The 22,775-nt window shown below is 41.5% G+C and overlaps 3 protein-coding genes across 4 annotated transcripts in view; 1 reads left to right on the forward strand and 2 right to left on the reverse strand.

Moving 5' to 3' along the window:
• The window catches only part of LOC116416075 (basement membrane-specific heparan sulfate proteoglycan core protein), a 283,482-nt gene that overhangs the window by 46,147 nt on the left and 214,560 nt on the right, over window positions 1–22,775 (reverse strand). The window lies entirely within an intron of this gene.
• Window positions 1–22,775, forward strand: part of LOC100116035 (GATA zinc finger domain-containing protein 14) — a 57,851-nt gene that overhangs the window by 7,025 nt on the left and 28,051 nt on the right. The window lies entirely within an intron of this gene.
• LOC116416065 (uncharacterized protein DDB_G0290301-like) overlaps window positions 1,576–22,775 on the reverse strand; it is a 65,454-nt gene continuing 44,254 nt past the window's right edge. The window contains exons 1-11 of one of the 2 annotated variants that reach the window (XM_031922429.2): window positions 10,023–10,071; window positions 9,723–9,860; window positions 6,954–7,035; window positions 3,734–4,343; window positions 3,572–3,650; window positions 3,461–3,502; window positions 3,329–3,370; window positions 3,172–3,213; window positions 2,950–3,088; window positions 2,712–2,886; window positions 1,576–2,633 (exon numbers count right to left, since the gene is read on the reverse strand). In XM_031922429.2, the coding sequence (XP_031778289.1) occupies window positions 2,083–2,633; window positions 2,712–2,886; window positions 2,950–3,088; window positions 3,172–3,213; window positions 3,329–3,370; window positions 3,461–3,502; window positions 3,572–3,650; window positions 3,734–4,343 (1,680 nt within the window). In that variant the 5' untranslated portion in view covers window positions 6,954–7,035; window positions 9,723–9,860; window positions 10,023–10,071 and the 3' untranslated portion in view covers window positions 1,576–2,082. Of the gene's footprint in view, window positions 2,634–2,711; window positions 2,887–2,949; window positions 3,089–3,171; window positions 3,214–3,328; window positions 3,371–3,460; window positions 3,503–3,571; window positions 3,651–3,733; window positions 4,344–6,953; window positions 7,036–9,722; window positions 9,861–10,022; window positions 10,072–22,775 lie in introns of those variants that run through there. The other variant, XM_031922430.2, reaches the window with a different exon arrangement.

The raw sequence follows: 22,775 nt of genomic DNA on the forward strand, positions 1-22,775 counted from the left end.
TTGCTTCGTTCCTCGGTGTAACCTCAACGCATGAACGCACCTTTTTCCCAATGTGGGCCGAGACATGTTTTCCCAGTATGGAATCTGTATTAGCATAGGATTGCTTCGGTGATTTTTTGATTTTTAAATTTAAGACTTTTAAATGCTTGAAATTGCTTAAAAAAAGATTATTTGGTCTGGAAATTCCTTGAGGGAAGATCAAAGAGAAACTGCGATCGATTTCGTTCAATTCGGAAACATATTGATTAAATCGGTGGCAAACAGAGGTAAATCTCAAACGAAATTTCTTCACGTAAAGAAACAGTTTTAATAGTTTTCGGACGTTTGCAATTCATACGTATCTAAAAATCTCCCTAAAAAAACTTTTTCAAGAGTAAAAACTTTCTCTAGTAGAAATAATTGGCTGTGTCAAAGTGTGGCAAAGTATGCTAAAGTGTGTCAAAGTGTGCCAAAGTGTGCCAAAGTGCAGCAAATTTCCGAATTTGAACACTTTGGCACACTTTGGCACAGTATGGCACACTTTCCCCGCCCGGATAACATGATGTCGGCCGAATGACGGCACTGAGACTGCACGGAATGGGCTACGCGTGACGTCCAGGTACCCCCGAAAACATCGTCCCGTCACAATGCTAGCGCATCGACAGCATGCGTGGAGCACGCGTGCTCCGTTCCTACGACGTCGTTGTGACCGAAATGTGCCGTCAATTTGCTCAGAATGTGCATGTGGGCAAAAAGGCAGCACGCATGCCGTCTTACGTGCCAGCATTATGCTCGACTTCGTGCTTGCATTTTGCGGACATTTTTCAAAATCCGTGCTTTCGCTTGTAGGTGCACGGAACCTATATAAATGATTGTTTTTAATAATAAAAATCACAATATATAATGAAAATTATGTATATTTTATTAAATCTAATAAAAAGTAACATACAATTGCAATTACATATGCATAATATAAAACTTAACGCAATGAAATAAGAATACATCAATAATAATTAAAAAATACGTTAATAAAAAAGAAATCTACAATTAATTGAAATATTGTAGCAATCTGAGCTAAGCCCTCACATTCTAATACATCGTTTACAAATGATTTTTTTGCTACACCCTACTTGAGAAGCTACCACCGGACACATTCGTCTTGGTATGGGCTTCTGCATCTCTATAAAAATATATTGCACTGCTACTGCTGGTGCTCTTTGAGGTACTGCTGTTGCTGCTTCTTTTCGAGGTATAATGTTGCTGCTGCTGTTGCTTTTCGTGGCACCGTTGCTGCAACGTAATGTGCTCCATTGCTCAAACAAATCCTGTTGATTCTGCTGCTGCTGTTGCTGTTGCTACTGCTGCTGCAAATAAACAGACACAAGCTATAATTCTATCATTACATGCATTATTAAAGAATGTTGAATATACTCATCTGATTTCAAATTCCAAATCGTTGATGGCTATTTATTCATCCCAAAAATGATAGGTGTGCGTACCTGCTGTGCTATATGAAACCTGTAAAATATTAATTATTTTAAAAAAAGGAATGTAAAATACTAATCACTTGGAGCACCTGTAAGAATAAATATTAGACACTTATATTATATAATAGATATAGAAATATATATTTCTTACAATGGATGAGATGTCTATCAAAAGCTGAAAATCAAATTTTGTTTATTAGGTATGAGCGGGCCCCGACCTCGCCCGTCTCTGTGAGGCTCATCCACAATACTAGCCCCTCCAACGCTTTCTCACATCTTTTATAACTAATAATAAATGAAGCAAATAAAAACATATACTTGTAATAAAAATGTGAAAAAGCGTTATGATAAAAAATACACGTTAAACACTAATAGTAAGAAATAATAAAGCATACCTAAAACTAACGTGTATTTTTTATATAACTGAAACAAAAGTTGGGTTATGAAATTAAGCCCTCCAAAGCCCTTTCACATCTATTTAAACTAATTTGAAAATAAAAAAAAAACGAAGAATGGGAAACTAAAACTATTTTTAGTAATAGTGTGAATGAGCTTGGTGAGAAAGAAAAGTTATGAAATAAATATAAATAATAAATGAAAGAATACTTATCTTAATTTACGAAAATATATTCTCTTCTTCTTCATCTTCTTGAGCATCTTCTTTAACTCCTTCAGCATCTTCTTGATATTCTTCAGCATCTTCTTGATATTCTTCAGCATCTTCTTCATCTCCTTCAGCATCTTCTTCATTTTCATTTTGTTCTAAGTTCGGATCCTCGGTGTCGTTCTCCTCAAAGTCGTCGTCTTGTGTCTTGGGATCCAAGTTCAGGTTGCCACCGTTTTCTTCGTTCAAGTCATCGAACATCTGGTTATCCAGGTTGTTGTTGTTGTTCCAGTAGATGGTCTCATGAAAGTCGTTATCGCTGAACTTTTCTTCGTTCTCTCCGTCGAAGCGTGGCGCATTGTCGACGATAGCTGGCTCGTTATGACGGCGAAGTCGCTTAGGCGGTGGAGAATCCTGGTGATTCTGGTTTTGAATCGGACGACGTAGCAGGATGCCAGTGCGGCGAAAGCTCTCTTTGGCACTCTTGAGGGCTTTTGTCATAGCCTTGACGAAATCATCCTCCGTTGGCTTCGTCAGTGTATCCTTATTATACGGCATTGCATCTGTAATTAATAAAACGTTAATAATGCATTTTCTAAAATATTTTATGATTTTTAAGCATACAATAACAATAAATGTACTTAGGCAAGCTGTCGAAAAACGAGTATCCTTTAGTGCCATGAGGTCTTGGTTAGTTTTTGAGCCGGTCCATGTGAGATTGCGGAAAATATCTTCATTGACAACAAAGCAGGCTTTGAAAAATTTTGCTGCTGAATCTGATGCAGTAACTCCTTTGATATATTCCAAGTAGCTTACCTGAAATAAATATTAGAGATGAAGAAATACATTAATTGATTTAAAAAATTCAATTCTACTTACGCAGTCGTCAAACTGCTCGTCCGTGGTATTGTCGAATGCTAGTAGATCCGCGCAGGACTTGAACGGCAAGAAAACAGGTTTTGTTGTCGCCTTGGAAGATTGATGCTTTCTGATGTCTGTCAACATTTTATGAATGGATCTAAAACAGAACAAACATAAAAAAAAAATTATATTAATGTGACTTATTGTTCAAAAAATTGCAACAGTATTGCCGACACATACGTTGCTAATGTCTGGACATCGACGACCTTTTTGTTGATCGACCTAAAACGAAAATGAAAAATTTAATTTATTAATACATTGTTATTACATTACATTGTTATAGTATATTACATTGTGTTATTGTTTATAATATCATAAAAATAACACTACGAAGTACCTTACATCGTTCTTCAGCTCTTCCTGACTGGATTTTACAGCACTGTAAAATAAAATATTTTTGTCATTTATACAGAGATTTATATTACAACGTATATACGCAATAGTGCAGCATAAACACAAGTATATTTACCTAATCGATGCCTCTAGACGGACTATTCTTTTGTTCATCGATCTATAAGCAATGCATGAATCGATTGTTATAAGTGTTATATAAAAAGAAAGGAAACCACGTTGAACTTACTGTGTAGTCTTTGACAATTCCTTGATAGACATTTCCACTGCTGCTGTTCCTGTATTTTGCGGCGTACGGTATCGATGATCTAAAATGAATAAAGCAGTATGAAAAAAAATGTGTATACATGTTACAGCCCGATATATATTGAACCTGTATTATTGTAGTTACCGTTATATTGTTGTTGTTGTTGTTGTTGTTGTTGATGTTGTGATGTCAATGCTGTTTGCGAACGAAATGAGTGCTGTAATTCTGCCTTATCTTCTTGCGTATTTCCGTAGTTTTTCTGTCCTTCCGTTTGCGTTTTTCTCCCTGGCTTATTGAGATGTTGCGGTGGCTTTTCTCCTTGATTCTGTCTCTGACATTGCATGCTAACAGTTCCTTGCGACTTCTGCCAATGTTGCGAGTTTCCTCCTTGCAATTTCTGTCCCTTTTGCGAGTTTCCTCCTTGCGTTTTCTGTCCCTGTTGCGAGTTTCCTCCTTGCGTTTTCTGTCCCTGTTGCGAGTTTCCTCCTTGCGTCGGTCTATTGTGCATACTTCCAGTTCCTTGGTGTTTCTGATTATGTTGCACTACCTTTCCCTCTTTCTTGTTATTTCTTTGTTGCTCCTCTTGCTTCTGCTGCTGCTGCTGCTGCCGCTGCTGCTGCTGCTGCTGCTGCCATGTCAGTTTCGGCTGGTTATTAAGCTGCTCTTGGTTCATCACATTCATTCTCCCCAAGAGATTGGCATTGGCTTCATCGACAGGAGAAGCTCCCAAGTTCTTCTGTTGTTTTTTGTTCATCTGAGGGCGAGCACGTAAATTCAAAAAAGCAAGTAAAAAGTCGAAACTGAACTTCAGTATAATATATTTCTATACAAGTGAGAAAGTATTAATTTCAGCATGAGCGTGAGGTTTGCACGAGTGCGAAATCAAAACTATTGCAGAATATCGAATTAAACGCGTCCATCGAACAATATTTTCCGACGCAGTAAGCGTAAAATTGATTTTAAAAATTTGCTAAATTGGTAAAATGCACATTTACGGCCACTTCATACAACAAACTAAACAAAAAATATGAATTTACAAATAACAATCCATGAAACTAAAAAATGTATACGAGGGTAAAAAATGTTTGAACGGCTTGTGCGAAAAAAAAATCAAAATTATAAGTTAATTGAGAAAGTGCGTGGACATGATAACTGCAACGATAAAATGTTGAGAGTTGCATTCTTTGGTTGTGTTTCCGTTAGTCCAATACGGCATTCGAAAGCATTTACCTGCGACTTGCTGGAGCCTCACAAAAACAAATTCAGTAGCGGGTGCTGAACAAAGAAAAACATTGACTAATGATGAAGCGCACGGAAGATTATAAAAATTGTCGACTTTTTTAAAAAGCTGTAGAAGAAGGTAGCACTTATTGTTGCATTCGAAAACATTCTGAATTACACCAATGGATTTGTTTCGCAAAATAACAGTACTATCCTGTTTTAAAGTGGACAAGTGTATCGAGCCTGTTACAATCTTTTTATATTGGTTGTAACACTTATTAGAATGTTCGATTGGGGGAGTTGGTCCTCTCGCATGACAGCCAATAAATTTTAGCGTTGAGGGATCAACATATTTCTTCGATGCTGTACGAACGCATTCAGCTGTCCTCTTTGCAATCTGTTGCAAATGTTGATTTGGCTTACGGCATAACTTTCGACAATAAGTCATGTTATTCTCGTAGGGAAACGCAGAGAAATTATCTAATGGACCGAAAGATCTAACATCATCAGGAAGGTGCAATAAAGCATGAGTATTGTACGACAGAAATTCCACGCCATACACATCAGAAGCCATTTCAACAAATAGTTTTATGCACTTATCTGCGTAATCGATAGATTCCATTGTGGAAGAAGGATTCGCCAAAATTCTTATAGCAGTGTGAAGGAGAAGAAAGTGATTGTAAACTGCAGGATTTACCAAGCCAATGAATACAACCGGACCACTGTATAGAAGTATCTGCCTGTGCTCGGTGGCTTTAAATTTGCTATGCTTGTCAATACTGACAGGCTTGCGAGCAAAATCCTGTGGACAGTAACTTTTAACTTGTTCGAGACGATCTATCAACACTTCGACAAACGGTTTGCTCAACTTGGCTGATTGTACGAATCTACCATCGATTATTCCTTGCAGAATTTTTTCCATAAGGCCGAGACATACCAGGTGCATGTAGTCGAATACTACATTGGACACCAAGTCAAATGGGAGAGAAGCAATAGCTGATGGTCCATTATGATGATCAAGGTCCATCATTGACGAATATTCATCATGCGTACGTGGAGCATGATTGGTTCCTTTGTACGCTATCACCCCTGAACGAATAGATTCACCTACGACATGACATTTGGAACAAGGAGCTTTACTATTGTGTCCTCGATGACCATGAATAAACGATCGAGCCGGTGCATCGGCTATGAAACACCTCAAATGCAAAAATTTTTGTTGTCCACAAAATTCAATACCATTTTGCAAAAGGGAGAGTAACTCATCAGTGAATGGTTTGAGAAATTCGGTAGCACTCGTAGGCTTTTTTGTTCCCTGAAATATACCCACGATTTCTGGGGAGCTATCGAGGATATTAGCTATACGAACTTGTATAGGCCACATTAGAATTTTACTCGCTTTATCCAGTGAAGCCTCATCTGTACTGAAATCGAGTTCAATTAAATCGGGAATCATATGCGCAGGAGTTACACTAAGAATATGAAGAATACCTGTTTCTACACCTAAATGGAGATATTCGCCTCCAGCTACCTTTTCAATAGGCAAAGAATAAGCTGGGGTCTTTAAAATAGTTCGAGGATCAATGTGCAAAGTGGAGAAACGTTTGTGACTTTTAATAGCTAGTAACACAGCTCTTATTTGCGTATGGGACATATTTTGCTCAGTGAACACCGAAGCAAGCCTATCTTCGAAATCTTCAACGGTTTCGTCACATTTCTCAAAAGTGGAGGAAGATGAGATCGAATTACCATCGTCCATTATTGCACGGTCATTGTCTGAATCACAATCTACATCCATCGGATCATCACTCTCCATTGAGCACGAGTTTTCGTTAAAATTGATCCGTTCATTCGATAAATCCTGCGCATCTTCCGAAGAATCAAACTGAAAAGTATCGACCGCGGCTTCTACTTGAGGAACATTTTCAACCACTAAGCTTTGTATATAATCGAACCGAGCTTTACTAAATAATTTTTTCATACGTACTTGATAATCACGAGAGCAAGATTCTAACGGTTTTCTAGTACGCATTGATCGTATTGCATACATTTTGGAAAATGAATAATAATTGCGAGTTAATATTAAGAAATAACTTTGGGAAAAACTATATTATTGTAAGTATATAATAATATAATATAAAACCTTGCAGTCGATGCCTTGAAGTTAAACAGCAATATTCGAACACGCCGTAGATTACACTCTCCTGGCACAGCTACTGCGAAACCTGGTATAACAATGAAACGTTTAATAATTAATAAAAATATTGACTGCTTCAAAATCCAAAAAGGTGTAGGTCAACAGGTTAACTTTGCCTGTTGCTCAGCATATAAGGCAAAATTGACATTTTCAAGTGCGCAAATATATATATATATATATATATATATATATATATATATATATATATATATACACTACACTAAGTAACAGGCAATGTTACTATGAGTTTCTGTACTTAAAAACACAGTAACAAACAATAATATAAATCCCTGCAGCTGAAAGATACTATTTCACAATTATTTTAAAAAATATACTGAGCAAGAAGCAAAGTTATTATGAGTTTCTGCACTGAAAAATGCAGTAAAATATAATAGCAGGAGTCGCTGTGGCTTAGAGATACTCTTCATCAATCATTGCTATAGTAAATGGCAAATGCTGAAAATTCGTATCCAAGTCTACAAGTAATCTTTGTAACAGAGACAATTAAACAAAAAACTTTCTACATAGCTACCTATGTTATGTTATTTAAAACCTGTGTACAAAATTTCAAAGCTCTAGCAGAAAAAGAATTGAAATAGCAGGCTTGAAACCACTTATGCCTCTATGTACATCTTATATGTATACATATGCATAAAATTGAGACATTTTTTATGTATTGAAGGACAGGCAAAGTTATTACTAGTTTCTATACTTACAGATACGGTTAAAACAATATTATAAGTCACTGTGGCCAAGAGAATTTCTTTATTAATCTTTTTAAGAAATTAAATGTCTAAATCGAAAAGCCGGGTACAAGTCTATAGCTAAACTATATAACAGAGACAATAAAACAAAATACTTTATACGTAGCTAACATTGTTATATAATTTAAAACCTCTGGACAAAATTTCAAAGCTCTAGCAGTAAAAGAATTAAAACAGCAAGCCTGTCAACATGTAGTTGTAATGATAACCTATATTAACCGTGGAAACATGAAAAAAGATTAAGACCTTGCCATTTAAATATTGACCGTAATGATCAGAAATTTTGTACACATGTTTTAAATGACATAAGAAAGCTAGATACATTGAAATTTTTTGTTATATTGTCTCTGTTACAAACATTATCTGTACACTTGGACACGGCTCTTCAGTTTACGTACATCATTTCTTGAAAGGAGTGATCAAGAGGAACGCTAAACCACAGTGATTTCTATTATTGTTTTTTACTGTGTTTTTAAGTACAGAAACTTACAATAAAGTTTTTGTAACAGCAATATTCAGCAAAGTTTTTGAAAGTTTTTGCACTTATGATATACACAAACTGAAGAGCCGTGTCCAAGCCTACAGATAAACTATATAACAGAGTCAATAAAATAAAAAACTTTCTACATGGCTACCTATGTTATGTTATTTAAAACCTGTGTACAAAATTACAAAGCCCTAGCAGAAAAATAATTGAAACAGTAGCCTTGCCAACACTTAGCTGTCATGCTAATCTATTGACCGTGGAAACAAAAGAAAAAGTTCAAGACCTTGCCATTTAAATGTTTTTGACCATAGAGGTCTGAAATTTTGTACACATGTTTTAAATAACATAACAAAGCTAGCTATATTGAACGGTTTTGATAAATTGACTCTGTTATAAAGTTTACCTATAGACTTGGACACGGATTTTCAGATTTTGACTGAAATTTTTTTAAAATCATGGATGAAGTAGATCTCTCAGCCACAGTGACTTATATTATTCTTTTTTACTGCATTTTTAAGTACAGAAACTTATAATAAAGTTTTTGTAACAGCAATATTCAATAATAATTGCCACTTTGAACTGTGCTTATATGTATGTATTATACACATATACATAAAATTCAGACTTCTAATTTATTTACTGATCAAGAAGCAAAGTTTTTGAAAGTTTCTGCACTTAAAATTTCAGTAAAAAACAATAGAATCGGTCCCTGATTAGAGGTACTCGTTATCACTTCTTTTAAGAAATGATATACACAAACTGAAGAGCCGTGTCCAAGTCTACAAGTAATCTTTGTAACAGAGTCAATAAAACAAAAAACTTTCTACATAGCTACCTATGTTATAATATTTAAAACCTGTGTACAATATTACAAAGCCCTAGTAGAAAAATAATTGAAACAGTAGCCTTGCCAACACTTAGCTGTCATGCTAATCTATTGACCATGGAAACATAAAAGAAAAAGTTCAAGACCTTGCCATTTAAATGTTTTTGACCATACAGGTCTGAAATTTTGTACACATGTTTTAAATAACATAACAAAGCTAGCTATATTGAACGGTTTTGATAAATTGACTCTGTTATAAAGTTTACCTATAGACTTGGACACGGATTTTCAGATTTTGACTGAAATTTCTTTAAAATCATCGTTGAAGTGGATCTCTCAGCCACAGTGACTTATATTATTCTTTCTTACTGCATTTGTAACTACAGACACTTATAATAAATTTGTCTATAACAGTAATTATTAATAATAATTGCCGCTGAGATACTGAGATTTCTTAAAAATAATCGATCTGATCTCTTATAGCAACAGTGATAAGAAATCTCAGTCAGAAATTGAAAATCCGTGTCCAAGTCTACAGGTAAACTTTCTAATAGAGCTAGATAAACAAATAAATTGTAATATGGCTAGCTTTGCCAAGTTACTTAAAATCTAATGAATAACAAAAAAGTTACCCTTACAGCTTTCAAAGCCAATTCTTTAAGAGTTGGTGTTGATATGTAGCCAGTCGATGACCTGTGTACTCCTAGCTGACCATCAAGTTGGCAATTTGATGGACTTGATGAGCAGATGGATATCCGTACTCTAAAGTCTTCGACCTATATAAATCCAATTTTATTAGAATATAGAATAGTTTGAACATCCTAATGAAAAATATACATATTAATGTAACCTAAGGGAAGTAAAAATGCATTAAATACATAATGAATCAACAGTAATATATAAATATTACAAGAGATAATTTTATTTATTTTCTGTACCTTTTTTGATGTTCTAACTGCTTCCTTTAATGAAGTTCCCGTTGCGACGCTGTGCCTCCCAACACAGGTGCGCAACACCTAGAGCCTCGCATGCACTAGGATTTTTCTAAACGTAGGATTTGACCGCGATCATCACGTTTGGGAGAACGCTAGGGAGAGGGGAAAATGATCACACACAATGGTTAAGTTTTATTGCACATGTATTTCGCCCAGCCCTTCCCTACAATACGGTGGCTGTAGTGCCTCCCGCGCACAGTTTAGCCACGCAGGGCTTACACTGGGACGCTTAAACACGAGCCACGCTCGTGCAGCAGACGGCGGGCCACAGGCCCAGGTCCAGTCCGCTGACGGCTGACTCTCTCTCTCTCTCTCTCTTTCTCTCTCGCGCGCGGGCTATGCCTCCCGCTTGTGGCAAGCCCGACCTGCTGCAGCCGCGCAGCTATAGGGTTTTCTCTTGCGCTGTCTCTATCTCACGCACACGCGTTTCCTCGCACTGTTCTCTCTCTCTCTCTCTCTCTCTCTCTCTCTCTCTCTCTCGCGTGCGCTGGCCAGACGCCTCGCGCAGAAGACGTCTTGGTGTGCGCCCGCACTGTACACCAACACCCTGGTCTCTCGAGTTCTCTCTCTCTCTCTCTAGTGTGCCCGCACCACACTCGTCTCACTCTCGGATCTCTCTCTCTCTCTCTCTCTATCTCTTTCTCTCTCTCTCTCTCTCTCTCTCTCTAATACTTTCTTACTCGCTCTCTCCCTGGTGGACGTCCGTCGGTGCTCCCGCCGGCGCCTCCCTGACTCTCGTGGACCTGGTGACGGCTAGCTTCCTCGGCTCTCCCACGCCAAGGCTGCTGGTTGCTCTGGTCCTCCGGACAATGATGGCGGACTGGCTAGCTTCCTTCCTCTCGTGCGGATGGTTGCTGGCTCGTCCGGGTGTCGGCACTTGCTCGTGCCAACGCGCTGCACCTATGACTCTCTCACACTCTCACACACTCGCACAACCTCGGGAGACTCTCCCGATTCTCCTCGCAACAGAGGAGGCCACGTATCTCTCTCGCACGTCGACGTACTCCGTCGACAGTCGTGAGAGAACTCTCCGATTTCTCGCTCGTTCTCGCGCTCACTCTCCACTCGCGCTCGTCGGGCCCGCGCATCTTCCTTGCGCCTGATTGGCTGGCAGTCCGCGCGGATAGCGAGTCGCACATCGGCGCCCACTGATTGGCTCGCGACATGCGGAGGACCAATCAGCGCGCGCGCCGTCGAGGCTCACTCTCGCGCCAACGATGCTCACTCTCGCGCTAACGTGGACGGTTAGCCGGCCCGTTCCTCGAACTCGAGGTCAGGCTGGCACTGACAACAACAATCCAACTCGCTTGTTTCTTCCGCGCACTCAGAGCTTGGCCGCATCGAACGAGATTCCTCGTATCGACGCGGCTGCGACGTTTGCAACGTCGCAATCCCCTCCCCTTAACAATGCTTCCTCTCTCGGAGAAGTTGGCCTTAAACCTTTTACTGGGTCCTGGGTCCAAACTTTCCTCTTTTCGCAGCATCTCTCCAGCTCCACTCTCTCACTTCCTCTCTTCTCCATTCTCGCTGACTCCTCTCTCGAAGAAGATGGCCTTAACCCTTTCACTAGGTCCCAGGCCAACACTCTTCTCTCCCCTGCATATCTCTCTAGCACTACTCTCTCACATCCTTTTCTCTCCACCTCCGCTGACTTCTCTCTCTTCTCATTTCCTTCCTCAGCTCTCCGTCTTTCTAGTATTGCCATTTTTCTCCGGCAATCTAGACACAGACCTGAGTGGCTCACTCGTCTGCAAAGTTGTCATGATGTCTGTGGCAATTGCCTACGCGCAGGACATTCCCTTCGTGAATGTCCTTTTTGTTGGCATGCCCAGCAGATCATCTCCGGGCAATTCAATGCCCGGTGCCCCACTTTACAGCAGGTGAAGCACGTACCATCTCCTCGCCTCTCCCCTCGAGCCACGGCATTAGCGGTCGAACACACCAGGCCGCGCCATACGGTAGCTCTCTTTCTCCTCGTTGAAGCTCTCTTTCTCTCACTCGTCCTCTCCTCAACCTCGATAGAAGGCAACTCGTCACCAGGGCCTGCATGCTCTGTCCTCTCGACTGCAGCGGCTCTCTGGGTCTCTCCTTCCTCCTTGTACGCCGCACCGGGAACGCGCATCTTCTCCGCTGGCAGCGGAGGTGCGTAATGGCTATCTAACTCTTTTAGCCGCTCCCAGCGTCGGCCGTACCTCTCCAACTCTTCCCAGCTGTTGACGCATTTTTCGCCAATAGCTCTCCGGTATTCCGGAAGGAGGTTCTGATATGCGATACGAAGCAAATCACGTTCGGATGGAGGTCGGCGAAAGCGCGAAGCCAGATACTGAAGACTCGCGATATACGCCGCGATCTTCTCTTCTCTGTGCTGCGTTCGCTTGCGTAGATCTTCCTCCAAATCCTCCCGACAATACGGAACCATGTATCGGCGACGAAAGGCCCGGCAGAACATCTCCCATGTTCGTAGGCTCTTTCTCTTCGCCCGATACCAGCGGCTTGCCTGCAACTTGAAAATGCACGGCAACACCGCTAGCAGCTCGCGGTCTGGCACCGCTAACGCTACTCTGCACTCACACAGTCGATCAAAGAACTCCTCCGCCTCCTCGTGATCACTCTCGCCCGAGAACTGGAGCTCCCAATGCTTCAGGAACTCCAAAGCCCTGAGCGAGTCGGCTGATCTTTTCCGGCGTTCGGATGACGTCAGGTTCGCTGAGTTAAACTCGCAGCTCGAGTTAACTTCGAGCTCGCTGTCACTGCTCAGCAAACCTCTCTGTCTCCGTCTCTTTCTCGACGCACTTTTCTCTCTCCTCTCACTCTCCTCCTCCGACTCCTCTTCCGCACTCTTCTCTCCTTGTCCACTCTCCTCCTCCGACTCCTCACCCGAGCTCACACAGCTCCGTTGCATACTCGGCCGACCTCCAGAGTTGCCCCAAGAGACGCGGCGTCGCACCGTTTCGCGCTCTGGCTCTAGCAACTCTTTGTCCGCGTCACCAATATCACTCGTGAACACAGACGGTCTGCCTCTCAGCTGGTCTAGAGTAGCTGGGCGAACTGAATCAGTCGTTTTGACTGGGGCTCGCAAACATGGCTTTCGCCCTATTCGCTCTTCCTCCATTTTACGCGTCTGTTCTATCGCCTCGACCCGTACCTGCTCTCGCGCCGCCTCCCTCGCCTCCTCACGGACTCGTTGCAGCCGCCGCTCATGCTCTAGCGTGGCTAACTCGTCCCGCAGCTTCGCTCGAGCTTCCAGGAGGGCTTCCTCGTAAGCTTCTCGCCAAGCTACAGAAAACTCCTCCTCAAAGACTCGAGCTCTCGCATCCTCAAGAGTGAGTCCGCATTCTTCCAACTCTCTCACACGAGCGTCTCTCTCGCTGCGATCGACACTCACTCGGCTCGCATAGCCGCTGTCTACGCTGACGTCTATGCTTGAGCCCGAGCCTCTTCGCAACACATCTCCCTCGGCTACGTCACTGACTGTGCTGGAGATTGCGCAGGCCGCGGTTCTTGCTATCGTCCTTTCGGACAACCGCAAGTAACCTGTCCGTTCGCACCTCGCGATCACAGTACACACACTGTCTCTCTCACTCAAGCACAAACTTGAAGATCTCTCTTGGCTCTCATTGTCACTCGACAACGAGACCGAGGAGTCTCCTTGCTTCCGACTTTCGTCGAAAAGCTTTACTCGCGAGCCCCGCCGACGACGCTTATGACGTACTGTGTGCCAGTCGTCGCCGTTGGCTGACTCGCTGTCGCTAGAGCGCACGCGTCGCAGCACATCTCGTGGGGACACGGTAGAGCCTCCCACGCTATCACGTTTAGCGTTGGGCTCTACTCCAAGTCCCACTACGAACGGCCGTTTCGTCAGCTGATTCATCGCACAATATGGTGCGACTTCAACAGCTGACCACTGATCGCTGAGCTCTCTTCGCCGTCTTTCTCCACACGAAAATACGTCAGCAGCTTGCCTCGTGGCCCGCTGCGCATCTTTCCGTCGCTCACACTCCGCGCACTTTACACTAACACTCGCGAAAACACTTTACCTCTCCCTTTCGATGATCGCGAATCCCCACCAGGGATGCCAATTGCGACGCTGTGCCTCCCAACACAGGTGCGCAACACCTAGAGCCTCGCATGCACTAGGATTTTTCTAAACGTAGGATTTGACCGCGATCATCACGTTTGGGAGAACGCTAGGGAGAGGGGAAAATGATCACACACAATGGTTAAGTTTTATTGCACATGTATTTCGCCCAGCCCTTCCCTACAATACGGTGGCTGTAGTGCCTCCCGCGCACAGTTTAGCCACGCAGGGCTTACACTGGGACGCTTAAACACGAGCCACGCTCGTGCAGCAGACGGCGGGCCACAGGCCCAGGTCCAGTCCGCTGACGGCTGACTCTCTCTCTCTCTCTCTCTCTTTCTCTCTCGCGCGCGGGCTATGCCTCCCGCTTGTGGCAAGCCCGACCTGCTGCAGCCGCGCAGCTATAGGGTTTTCTCTTGCGCTGTCTCTATCTCACGCACACGCGTTTCCTCGCACTGTTCTCTCTCTCTCTCTCTCTCTCTCTCTCTCTCTCTCTCTCTCTCTCTCGCGTGCGCTGGCCAGACGCCTCGCGCAGAAGACGTCTTGGTGTGCGCCCGCACTGTACACCAACACCCTGGTCTCTCGAGTTCTCTCTCTCTCTCTCTAGTGTGCCCGCACCACACTCGTCTCACTCTCGGATCTCTCTCTCTCTCTCTCTCTCTCTCTCTATCTCTTTCTCTCTCTCTCTCTCTCTCTCTCTCTCTCTCTCTCTCTAATACTTTCTTACTCGCTCTCTCCCTGGTGGACGTCCGTCGGTGCTCCCGCCGGCGCCTCCCTGACTCTCGTGGACCTGGTGACGGCTAGCTTCCTCGGCTCTCCCACGCCAAGGCTGCTGGTTGCTCTGGTCCTCCGGACAATGATGGCGGACTGGCTAGCTTCCTTCCTCTCGTGCGGATGGTTGCTGGCTCGTCCGGGTGTCGGCACTTGCTCGTGCCAACGCGCTGCACCTATGACTCTCTCACACTCTCACACACTCGCACAACCTCGGGAGACTCTCCCGATTCTCCTCGCAACAGAGGAGGCCACGTATCTCTCTCGCACGTCGACGTACTCCGTCGACAGTCGTGAGAGAACTCTCCGATTTCTCGCTCGTTCTCGCGCTCACTCTCCACTCGCGCTCGTCGGGCCCGCGCATCTTCCTTGCGCCTGATTGGCTGGCAGTCCGCGCGGATAGCGAGTCGCACATCGGCGCCCACTGATTGGCTCGCGACATGCGGAGGACCAATCAGCGCGCGCGCCGTCGAGGCTCACTCTCGCGCCAACGATGCTCACTCTCGCGCTAACGTGGACGGTTAGCCGGCCCGTTCCTCGAACTCGAGGTCAGGCTGGCACTGACAACAACAATCCAACTCGCTTGTTTCTTCCGCGCACTCAGAGCTTGGCCGCATCGAACGAGATTCCTCGTATCGACGCGGCTGCGACGTTTGCAACGTCGCACCGTGCACTTGCTTTTCAATGAGAGAGATGTTGTGCTGCGTTCAGCAATTCCCAACAAGATTTTACCTCGATAAAAAGAAAATACTTTAGAAAAGCGAATATTACTTATTGCAAAATGAATAAAATAAGACAAGAATATTATTTTCAAAGAAAGAATAAAAGAAAGAAAGCGAATGAATGAAAGAATGAAAGAATGAAAGAAAGAAAGAAAGAAAGAAAGAAAGCAAGAGTATCTGCAGTGCTTCCTGGACCCTAGTGCCTTCTCAGCCTCTGATGATATGATGCCAAGGATGGTACAGCAGGTGCCCCAGGAGGTAGCTTTGGATCTCTCGAATATCTGAAACTGTACGTAAAGACACCGTAAAGAATTTCGGCAACATAACCTCGAATTCTCCTTGCTTTTTTATGAGTTTTGCATATATATATATATATATATATATATATATATATATATATATATATATATATATATATATATATATATATATATATATATATGTTTATCAAAGCTTTTAACTTTAGTTAATTAGTATCTTAAATTAATAATTTATTAGTTAGTAGGTTAATATCACTAATTTTATACGTATTTATGCATTAAACACGGAAACAAAAAGATAAACGGACATGACCTTTCCTAACCGATAACCACCTATATCTGCGTCATATTTATCATAAAAAAAGCATTATTAAAGTTATATATTCACTTACCAAAGGCGCTTTATTGATGTAGTTGTTGAAACACTCAATAATTATTGTTAATCAACTATTATTGAGGCAACAAATATTTTTGCTGTTAACGTGCAAGCCGTTGAAGCAAAAAGGATCGGAAATCGTCGGGTACCCGGCAACGTTGCCGTACGTAAAGGATATATAAACGTTGGAATCACATGATCAGCGCCAAATTCAAATCAAACTGATACGGAAACTTGGCTTAATCGATTGTTTGATAAATTAATAATTCATATATAGCTATTGTTATTGCTCTTAAAATGTTGTAATTATGCGACTATTAATAATTAAAAATATATTACTTTTGCCCAACTTGCTCTTGTTCAACAATTTTCATAATTTTTTTAATAATTGCAAATAAACAATAAATTTATAAATAAACTCGATTAATTATTTATAAATAATAATATAATAAATTATTTGTGTGCATATTATGTTGTATGCGTTTCATCGTATGATTGTAAAATTGCATAACCCATTTATATGAATATATATTTTGTTCAAATAGTGTTACAACAATAATTCATGGACAATTATTCATTTTGAGTATCTATTTTATGTCTAAAGGCATTGCATTGGACGGAATCATTGTTGAAAATGTTTAAAACACAAAATTGCATAAATCCCCCGTGGGCTATCGAAATGCTTGCAAAATGCCGCCACGAAATTTCGAATTTTACCTCACGGCGTGCCCACAATGTGCCAGCATTATGCCGAATACATATGTCGGCCAAAAATTTTTCCACAATTGTCGTCACACCGACGGCACAGAGACAGCACGCGTGCTCGTCACGCGTGACCCTAAAATGCTCGGCACGGGATGTTATCTGGGACCCCTGCTCCGGGACACGAAAATGACGGCATTGTGCTGAGCACAATGACAGCACGCGGTGCAAGCATCGCGCCGGCACTTAAATTAAGCGAAAAAACAAAAAAATTAAAACCCTAACGAGGATCGAACCCTGAACCTTTCGGTTAGCAGGCTGGCACTTTACCACTCGACCACGAACACTTGTTACAAGTCACGGCCAATTGTGTCCTTATATACTGCGAGTAGCTGTTGATATTAATAAAGTTGCAAGTAATCGTAATAAACAATAACCAGAATTATTATCAACGCGATAACAACATCGATATTCGCCGCTTATTTCGTGTATAGGCGCGAAACCTGCAGGCTGCTATAAATTCGGTAGTTATAAAAGAGTAGTCATAATAATATGATTAGTGAAAATTGACAACGAACAAAGTCCGGTGAATAAATAATAACCCAAATTAACAAAATCAACCGCCTGAACAATAGAATACATTGAAAAGCCTTATTTTGTGAATTGTGCGGCTGAAAATTTTCTAAGTTTCGCAGCCAACAAAGCCAGCATTCTGCGGGAATTTCGTTCCGACAGAATGCTGTCATGACGAGCAGCACTCCCAGCAGGCATTCTGCTAGCACTCTGAGCGCGCCAAATGTTGACATTTTGGCGGCACAGCGTGCCAGCACGCGTGCTCACATTGTGACGACACGAAACTTTATCAGAATGACGTCCATGAGTGCCGGCTGTATGACACCGGCACGAACGAAGGCAAAATGTCGGCATTTTGCAGTCACGCCGTGTTGGCACTCATGGCAGCATGACGATATTTTGAGGCGCTACATGACGGCATTGTGCCTTCGACCCGTGTTCAAAATTTATTAACATTTGGCGCTGTCAGAGTACTGGCAGAATGTCAGCTCGAAATTCCAAATTCCCGCAGAATGCCGGCTTTGTTGGCTGCGAAATTTAGAAAATCTTCGGTCGCACAATTCATGAAATAAGGCTTTTCAATGTATTCTATTGTTCAGGCGGTTGATTTTGTTAATTTGGGCTATTATTTATCCACCGGACTTTGTTCGTTGTCAATTTTCACTAATCATATTATTATGACTACTCTTTTATAACTACCGAATTTATAGCAGCCTGCAGTCTCGGTGCCGTCATTCGGCCGACATCACGTGCCAAAACGGCGTGACCGCAAAATGCCGACATTTTACCTTCGTTCGGGGGGTACCCCGATAACATCGCGTGCCGGGCATTTTGGGGTCACGCATGCTGGCCGCAATATGTATAACAATATGATTTATGAGGAAAATGACACATATACATATAGCATTACAAGATAAAAGGTAGACAAAATGATAGAATATTTTATAATAAATATTGTACACATGTCTTTTACATATTTACCATATTTTAATAATAATATAAATTAGGCCCAACAGATAAATATGTACAATTATTGGCATTCACAGAAATACATATTTTTTTAATTCTATCAGTTTTAATAGCTATATTGTTGGACCTATACTAGGCCTGGCGTGACTTAGGAAAATAAATAACACCTATTTTTATATAAAACACTTTATTAATTGGAGCTTACTCTCGAGCTTACTTAACACAAGTAATGAACTATAAATCGAACTAACAAACAAAGGAACTATGTAGATTCAATCGTATCGCGAACGCGTCTTTCTCGCATGAGAACACACAGAGAAGTGAGCGCCGCCGCCGCAGCCGCGACGTCGACGCTGGCCGTAGTTCGACGGGGAGAGAGGGAAGAACAGTCCCATCGTGCTCTCTGCAGTCGCTCGAATTCTGCTTGCTTATTCTCAACACTCCCTCCCGAGCAGATTTCAACGACGTCGTCCAGCATTACGGTTTAGCGTCTGAAAAGAAGCAAACAAATGTTAATATTTTAAATAATAGTTTAAAAGCAATTTAGTGAGTTTAGCATGTAATTCAAAAGGTAACGCCTTTGTGAATATATCTGCTATTTGATCTTTTGATGCGATCCAACTGACTTTGATTAGATTTCTGGCTACGCACTCTCGAACAAAGTGTTCTCTAACTACAGTCATATGTCTGTGTTTGCTTGTACTGCTTACTTGAGTACTATCCTCAGCAGCTTTATTATCGCACCAAAGAGTCATGGGCAAGACGGAGTTTCTCAGAATCAAGCTTAACGAGTTTTGTAGAGATACCATTTCCTGACTAGCTTCGCTCATTGCTACATACTCAGCTTGACAGGTCGATAAAGTTACGAATTTCTGTCTATGGGTTTTCCACGCTACTGTGTCACCATAGAGCTTGATTACAAAACCACTCGTTGTAATCGAGCCTTTGCAGTCAGCAAAACTGGCATCTGAAAAACCTTGTAAGTTATCAAGCTTTCCTTCAAACTTAAGACCCATGCTTCTGGTGTGTTTCAAGTATCTGCAAACTCGTTTCACCATTTTCCACTCCTCATCAGTGGGATTGATTTGGTGTCTGCTTAACACATTCACCGCATATGCTATGTCGGGACGTACAGTATTAGCAAGATACAAGAGAGAACCTACTATCTCTCTATAAGGACCGTTCGTTTTGTTCAGAGCATTTTCGAGCTGATCTTCGCTTTCCTCTCTTTCACGCCTTTCTCGGTTTGACACTTGGTTTGTCACCATTGGCGTTCTCTGAGGATGCATTTCACTATATCCAAAACGTTTCAGCATTTTATCAATGTAATTTTCTAGAGTCAGAGTCATCGTTTGATTTCGCTTGTCCCGACTTATTTCAATGCCAAGGAAACTCTTGGGCTCTCCCATATCAGACATTTCGAATTCCAACTTAAGTTTTGACGTAATTTCATCCAGCTTTTGTGTGTCATTACTGGCTATCAGTATATCATCAACATACAGCAACATTATCAGATATTTTTCATTGTTGCGCCAAGTAAAGAGACAGGGCTCTGAATCATGAGACTTTAGTCCTAGTTTTATTACAACTTCTGTAAATTTTTCATACATCTTTTCGGACTTATTTTCAAACCGTACAAAGCACGATGAATTTTACAGACTTTATTTGTCTGATTTCAGGTGAAGCGTCAATACCCTCAGGTATTTCCATGTATATTTCACTGTCGATTGTTCCATTCAGAAAAGCTGTTTTAACATCAAGCTGTCTTACTTCGAGATCAAATTTATTTATGATTGCTAGGACTGATCTAATCAGAGGTAGCCGAGAAACAGGTGCATATGCTTCCATTAATTTATAATGGTTTTGATCTTTGAAACCCCTTATCACAAGTCGAGCTTTGTACTTGTTGTCATTATTCAATCCAACTTTTGTTTTTAGAACCCATCTTGAGTCAATTATGTTAGGTCTTTTTCCTCCTTGAATCACAGGTCTGTCGACAAGTGTCCAGACTTTGTTCTTCTCCATTGAGTCTAATTCGCTCCTAATAGCCTTTTGCCATTCAAGCTTGTTTTTCGTACTCATGGCTTCTCTGTAGGAATTCGGATCATTGTCCACAGTTGCTATGAACGCATTCAGTTCATCGTTTTCCAGCAAGTTTAATTCAGATCCAAGTACCTGTGACTCCGATGGACATTCGACTTCTTTTACTTTTCTTGGGCGACCTCTTCGCTGTTTTTCTCCCTCCGTTTCAGAGATCAAACCTTCATCATCTTCATCGAACTTAACAAGCCATGTTTCTCTATTAATTTCTTCCATTGGATTAGCCCAATCCTTAATGCTCTTTTTATTGTATTTGTCTCCAAACACAAGCTTTTCATTGAATCGAACATCTCTGCTTTCGTAGTATTTTCGTTCTTCTGGTTTCAAAAATAAATATCCAGTTGGTTTGTAGCCTATCAATACTACTCGTTTTCCCAGCTGATCAAAGTTAGGTCCTGTTTTCCTTTGTACTTAGATATAAGCTATACAACCAAAACGCTTTAGTTGTTCCAGGTTGAGCTTGAAGTCTGATTTGAACATTTGTAAGGGCGGTACCATTTCATTCGAGATATGAGGCGTCCTATTATAGAAATAGACGGCTGCATTCAGGGCAAGGTCCCACATATTCTCAGGTAGGCATGTATCGTACATTAAAGCTCTCGTGAGTTTTTGGATGGTGTGATTAAAACGTTCAGCCACTCCATTATGCTCAGGTGTATCTGGGCTAGCTGACTGTAGCTCTGCTTCGAACTTATCTAGAACTTCCTGTGTATACCCTCCTGTAAATTCTGTACCCTGATCACACCTAAGGTAACAGAACTTAGCGTTAGATCCTAATAAATTTCTCGAGCTTTTAATGAAAGATTCAAGGCAATAACCCGTTTCGCTTTTCTGTTTCATTGGATACGCCATCGCAAGTCGTGAATAATCATCGATAAATACAGATATGAATCTGTATTTCTTGGGATTTGTAGCTGGACTGATCGGTCCCATTGTGTCTGCGTGAACAAGTTGCAGAGGTTTACTCGCTCTCTGTCTAGTCGAACTGAAACGTAGCTTGTTGAATTTTGACACAATAGAAACTTCGCAATCAAGTACAGAATCATCGAACTTAATTTCCTTCAAGTTTTTTAAATTTGGAAACTTTCTTTGGAATTCTTTCAACTTTTTCAACGAAGCGTGTCCCAATCCGACATGCCATAGCATAGCTTTATTAGTGTAAAACAAGTTATTGATTTTACTGATATTAGATTCACAATCTATACTTTCTAAATCAATTGATTCAGTTAAATTACTTGTTTTTCTATCTTTTAGGGTATTCCCAAAATTTGAATAGCTAGAGCATAGCTCGTTGCTATCTTTGTTTACTTCTACGTCTAATTCAGTGTCAATTTGCATCGGTTCATCAAGCTTATTATTTTTATCAATCTCTGTACTTTCAAGCTTGTCTTGTTCACGAGTTATCTGTTTGGTTGCGGATTCGCTCTCCTTATTGGGCGCAACACTTACAGTTGGATATTCACGACGCCTTGTGGTTATATATGCAACAACCTTATTTACATTATTATTTTCAAATTTCCTCAGTGATAGCAAATTTTCCGACAATGACTTAGCATAGTTTACATTTTTCAAGCTTAAAAAGTCATCATTTTTGGTGTAACCAGATATGTTACCTACTCCCTCCGATTTTATAATCGCTGAATCATTGTCATTTGTACATTTAATATCGAGCCTTTTAGTATTATCAAGCATTTTAAAAATTAATTTAGAATTAGTCATGTGCTCCGTAGCACCAGAGTCCGCCAGAAATCTAATCAGTCGGTTTTTATCGCTTTCGCGTTAAGAAGTGTACTGTCTACATACAGACCTGTGCACTCACCAGATTCGGAGATTTTGGTAGAATTATTGTGGTTTTGTCTATTTTGTCTACCTTTCCCCCGTGATCTGCCTTGGGCATGGCCTCTATCGGACTTGATTTTCTTAGGGTTGCTACCCTTCTGTGACTCGTAATTGCATCGTTTTACACCACGACTAAAGCCACCTCGTCTACCACCCCGATTAGAATTTGAGGATTCATACCTTCTTTGACTTTCATTCTCCTTCAAAACCTTTTCCAGCTGACTCTCCGTGTATGGGCAGTTTGCACGGACATGCCCTTCGAACCTCTTGCATATGAAGCACATCTTCCCTGACCTTGTGCATTCG

Source organism: Nasonia vitripennis, assembly GCF_009193385.2.
Source record: "Nasonia vitripennis strain AsymCx chromosome 1 unlocalized genomic scaffold, Nvit_psr_1.1 chr1_random0016, whole genome shotgun sequence".
NCBI classification, from domain to species: domain Eukaryota; kingdom Metazoa; phylum Arthropoda; class Insecta; order Hymenoptera; family Pteromalidae; genus Nasonia; species Nasonia vitripennis.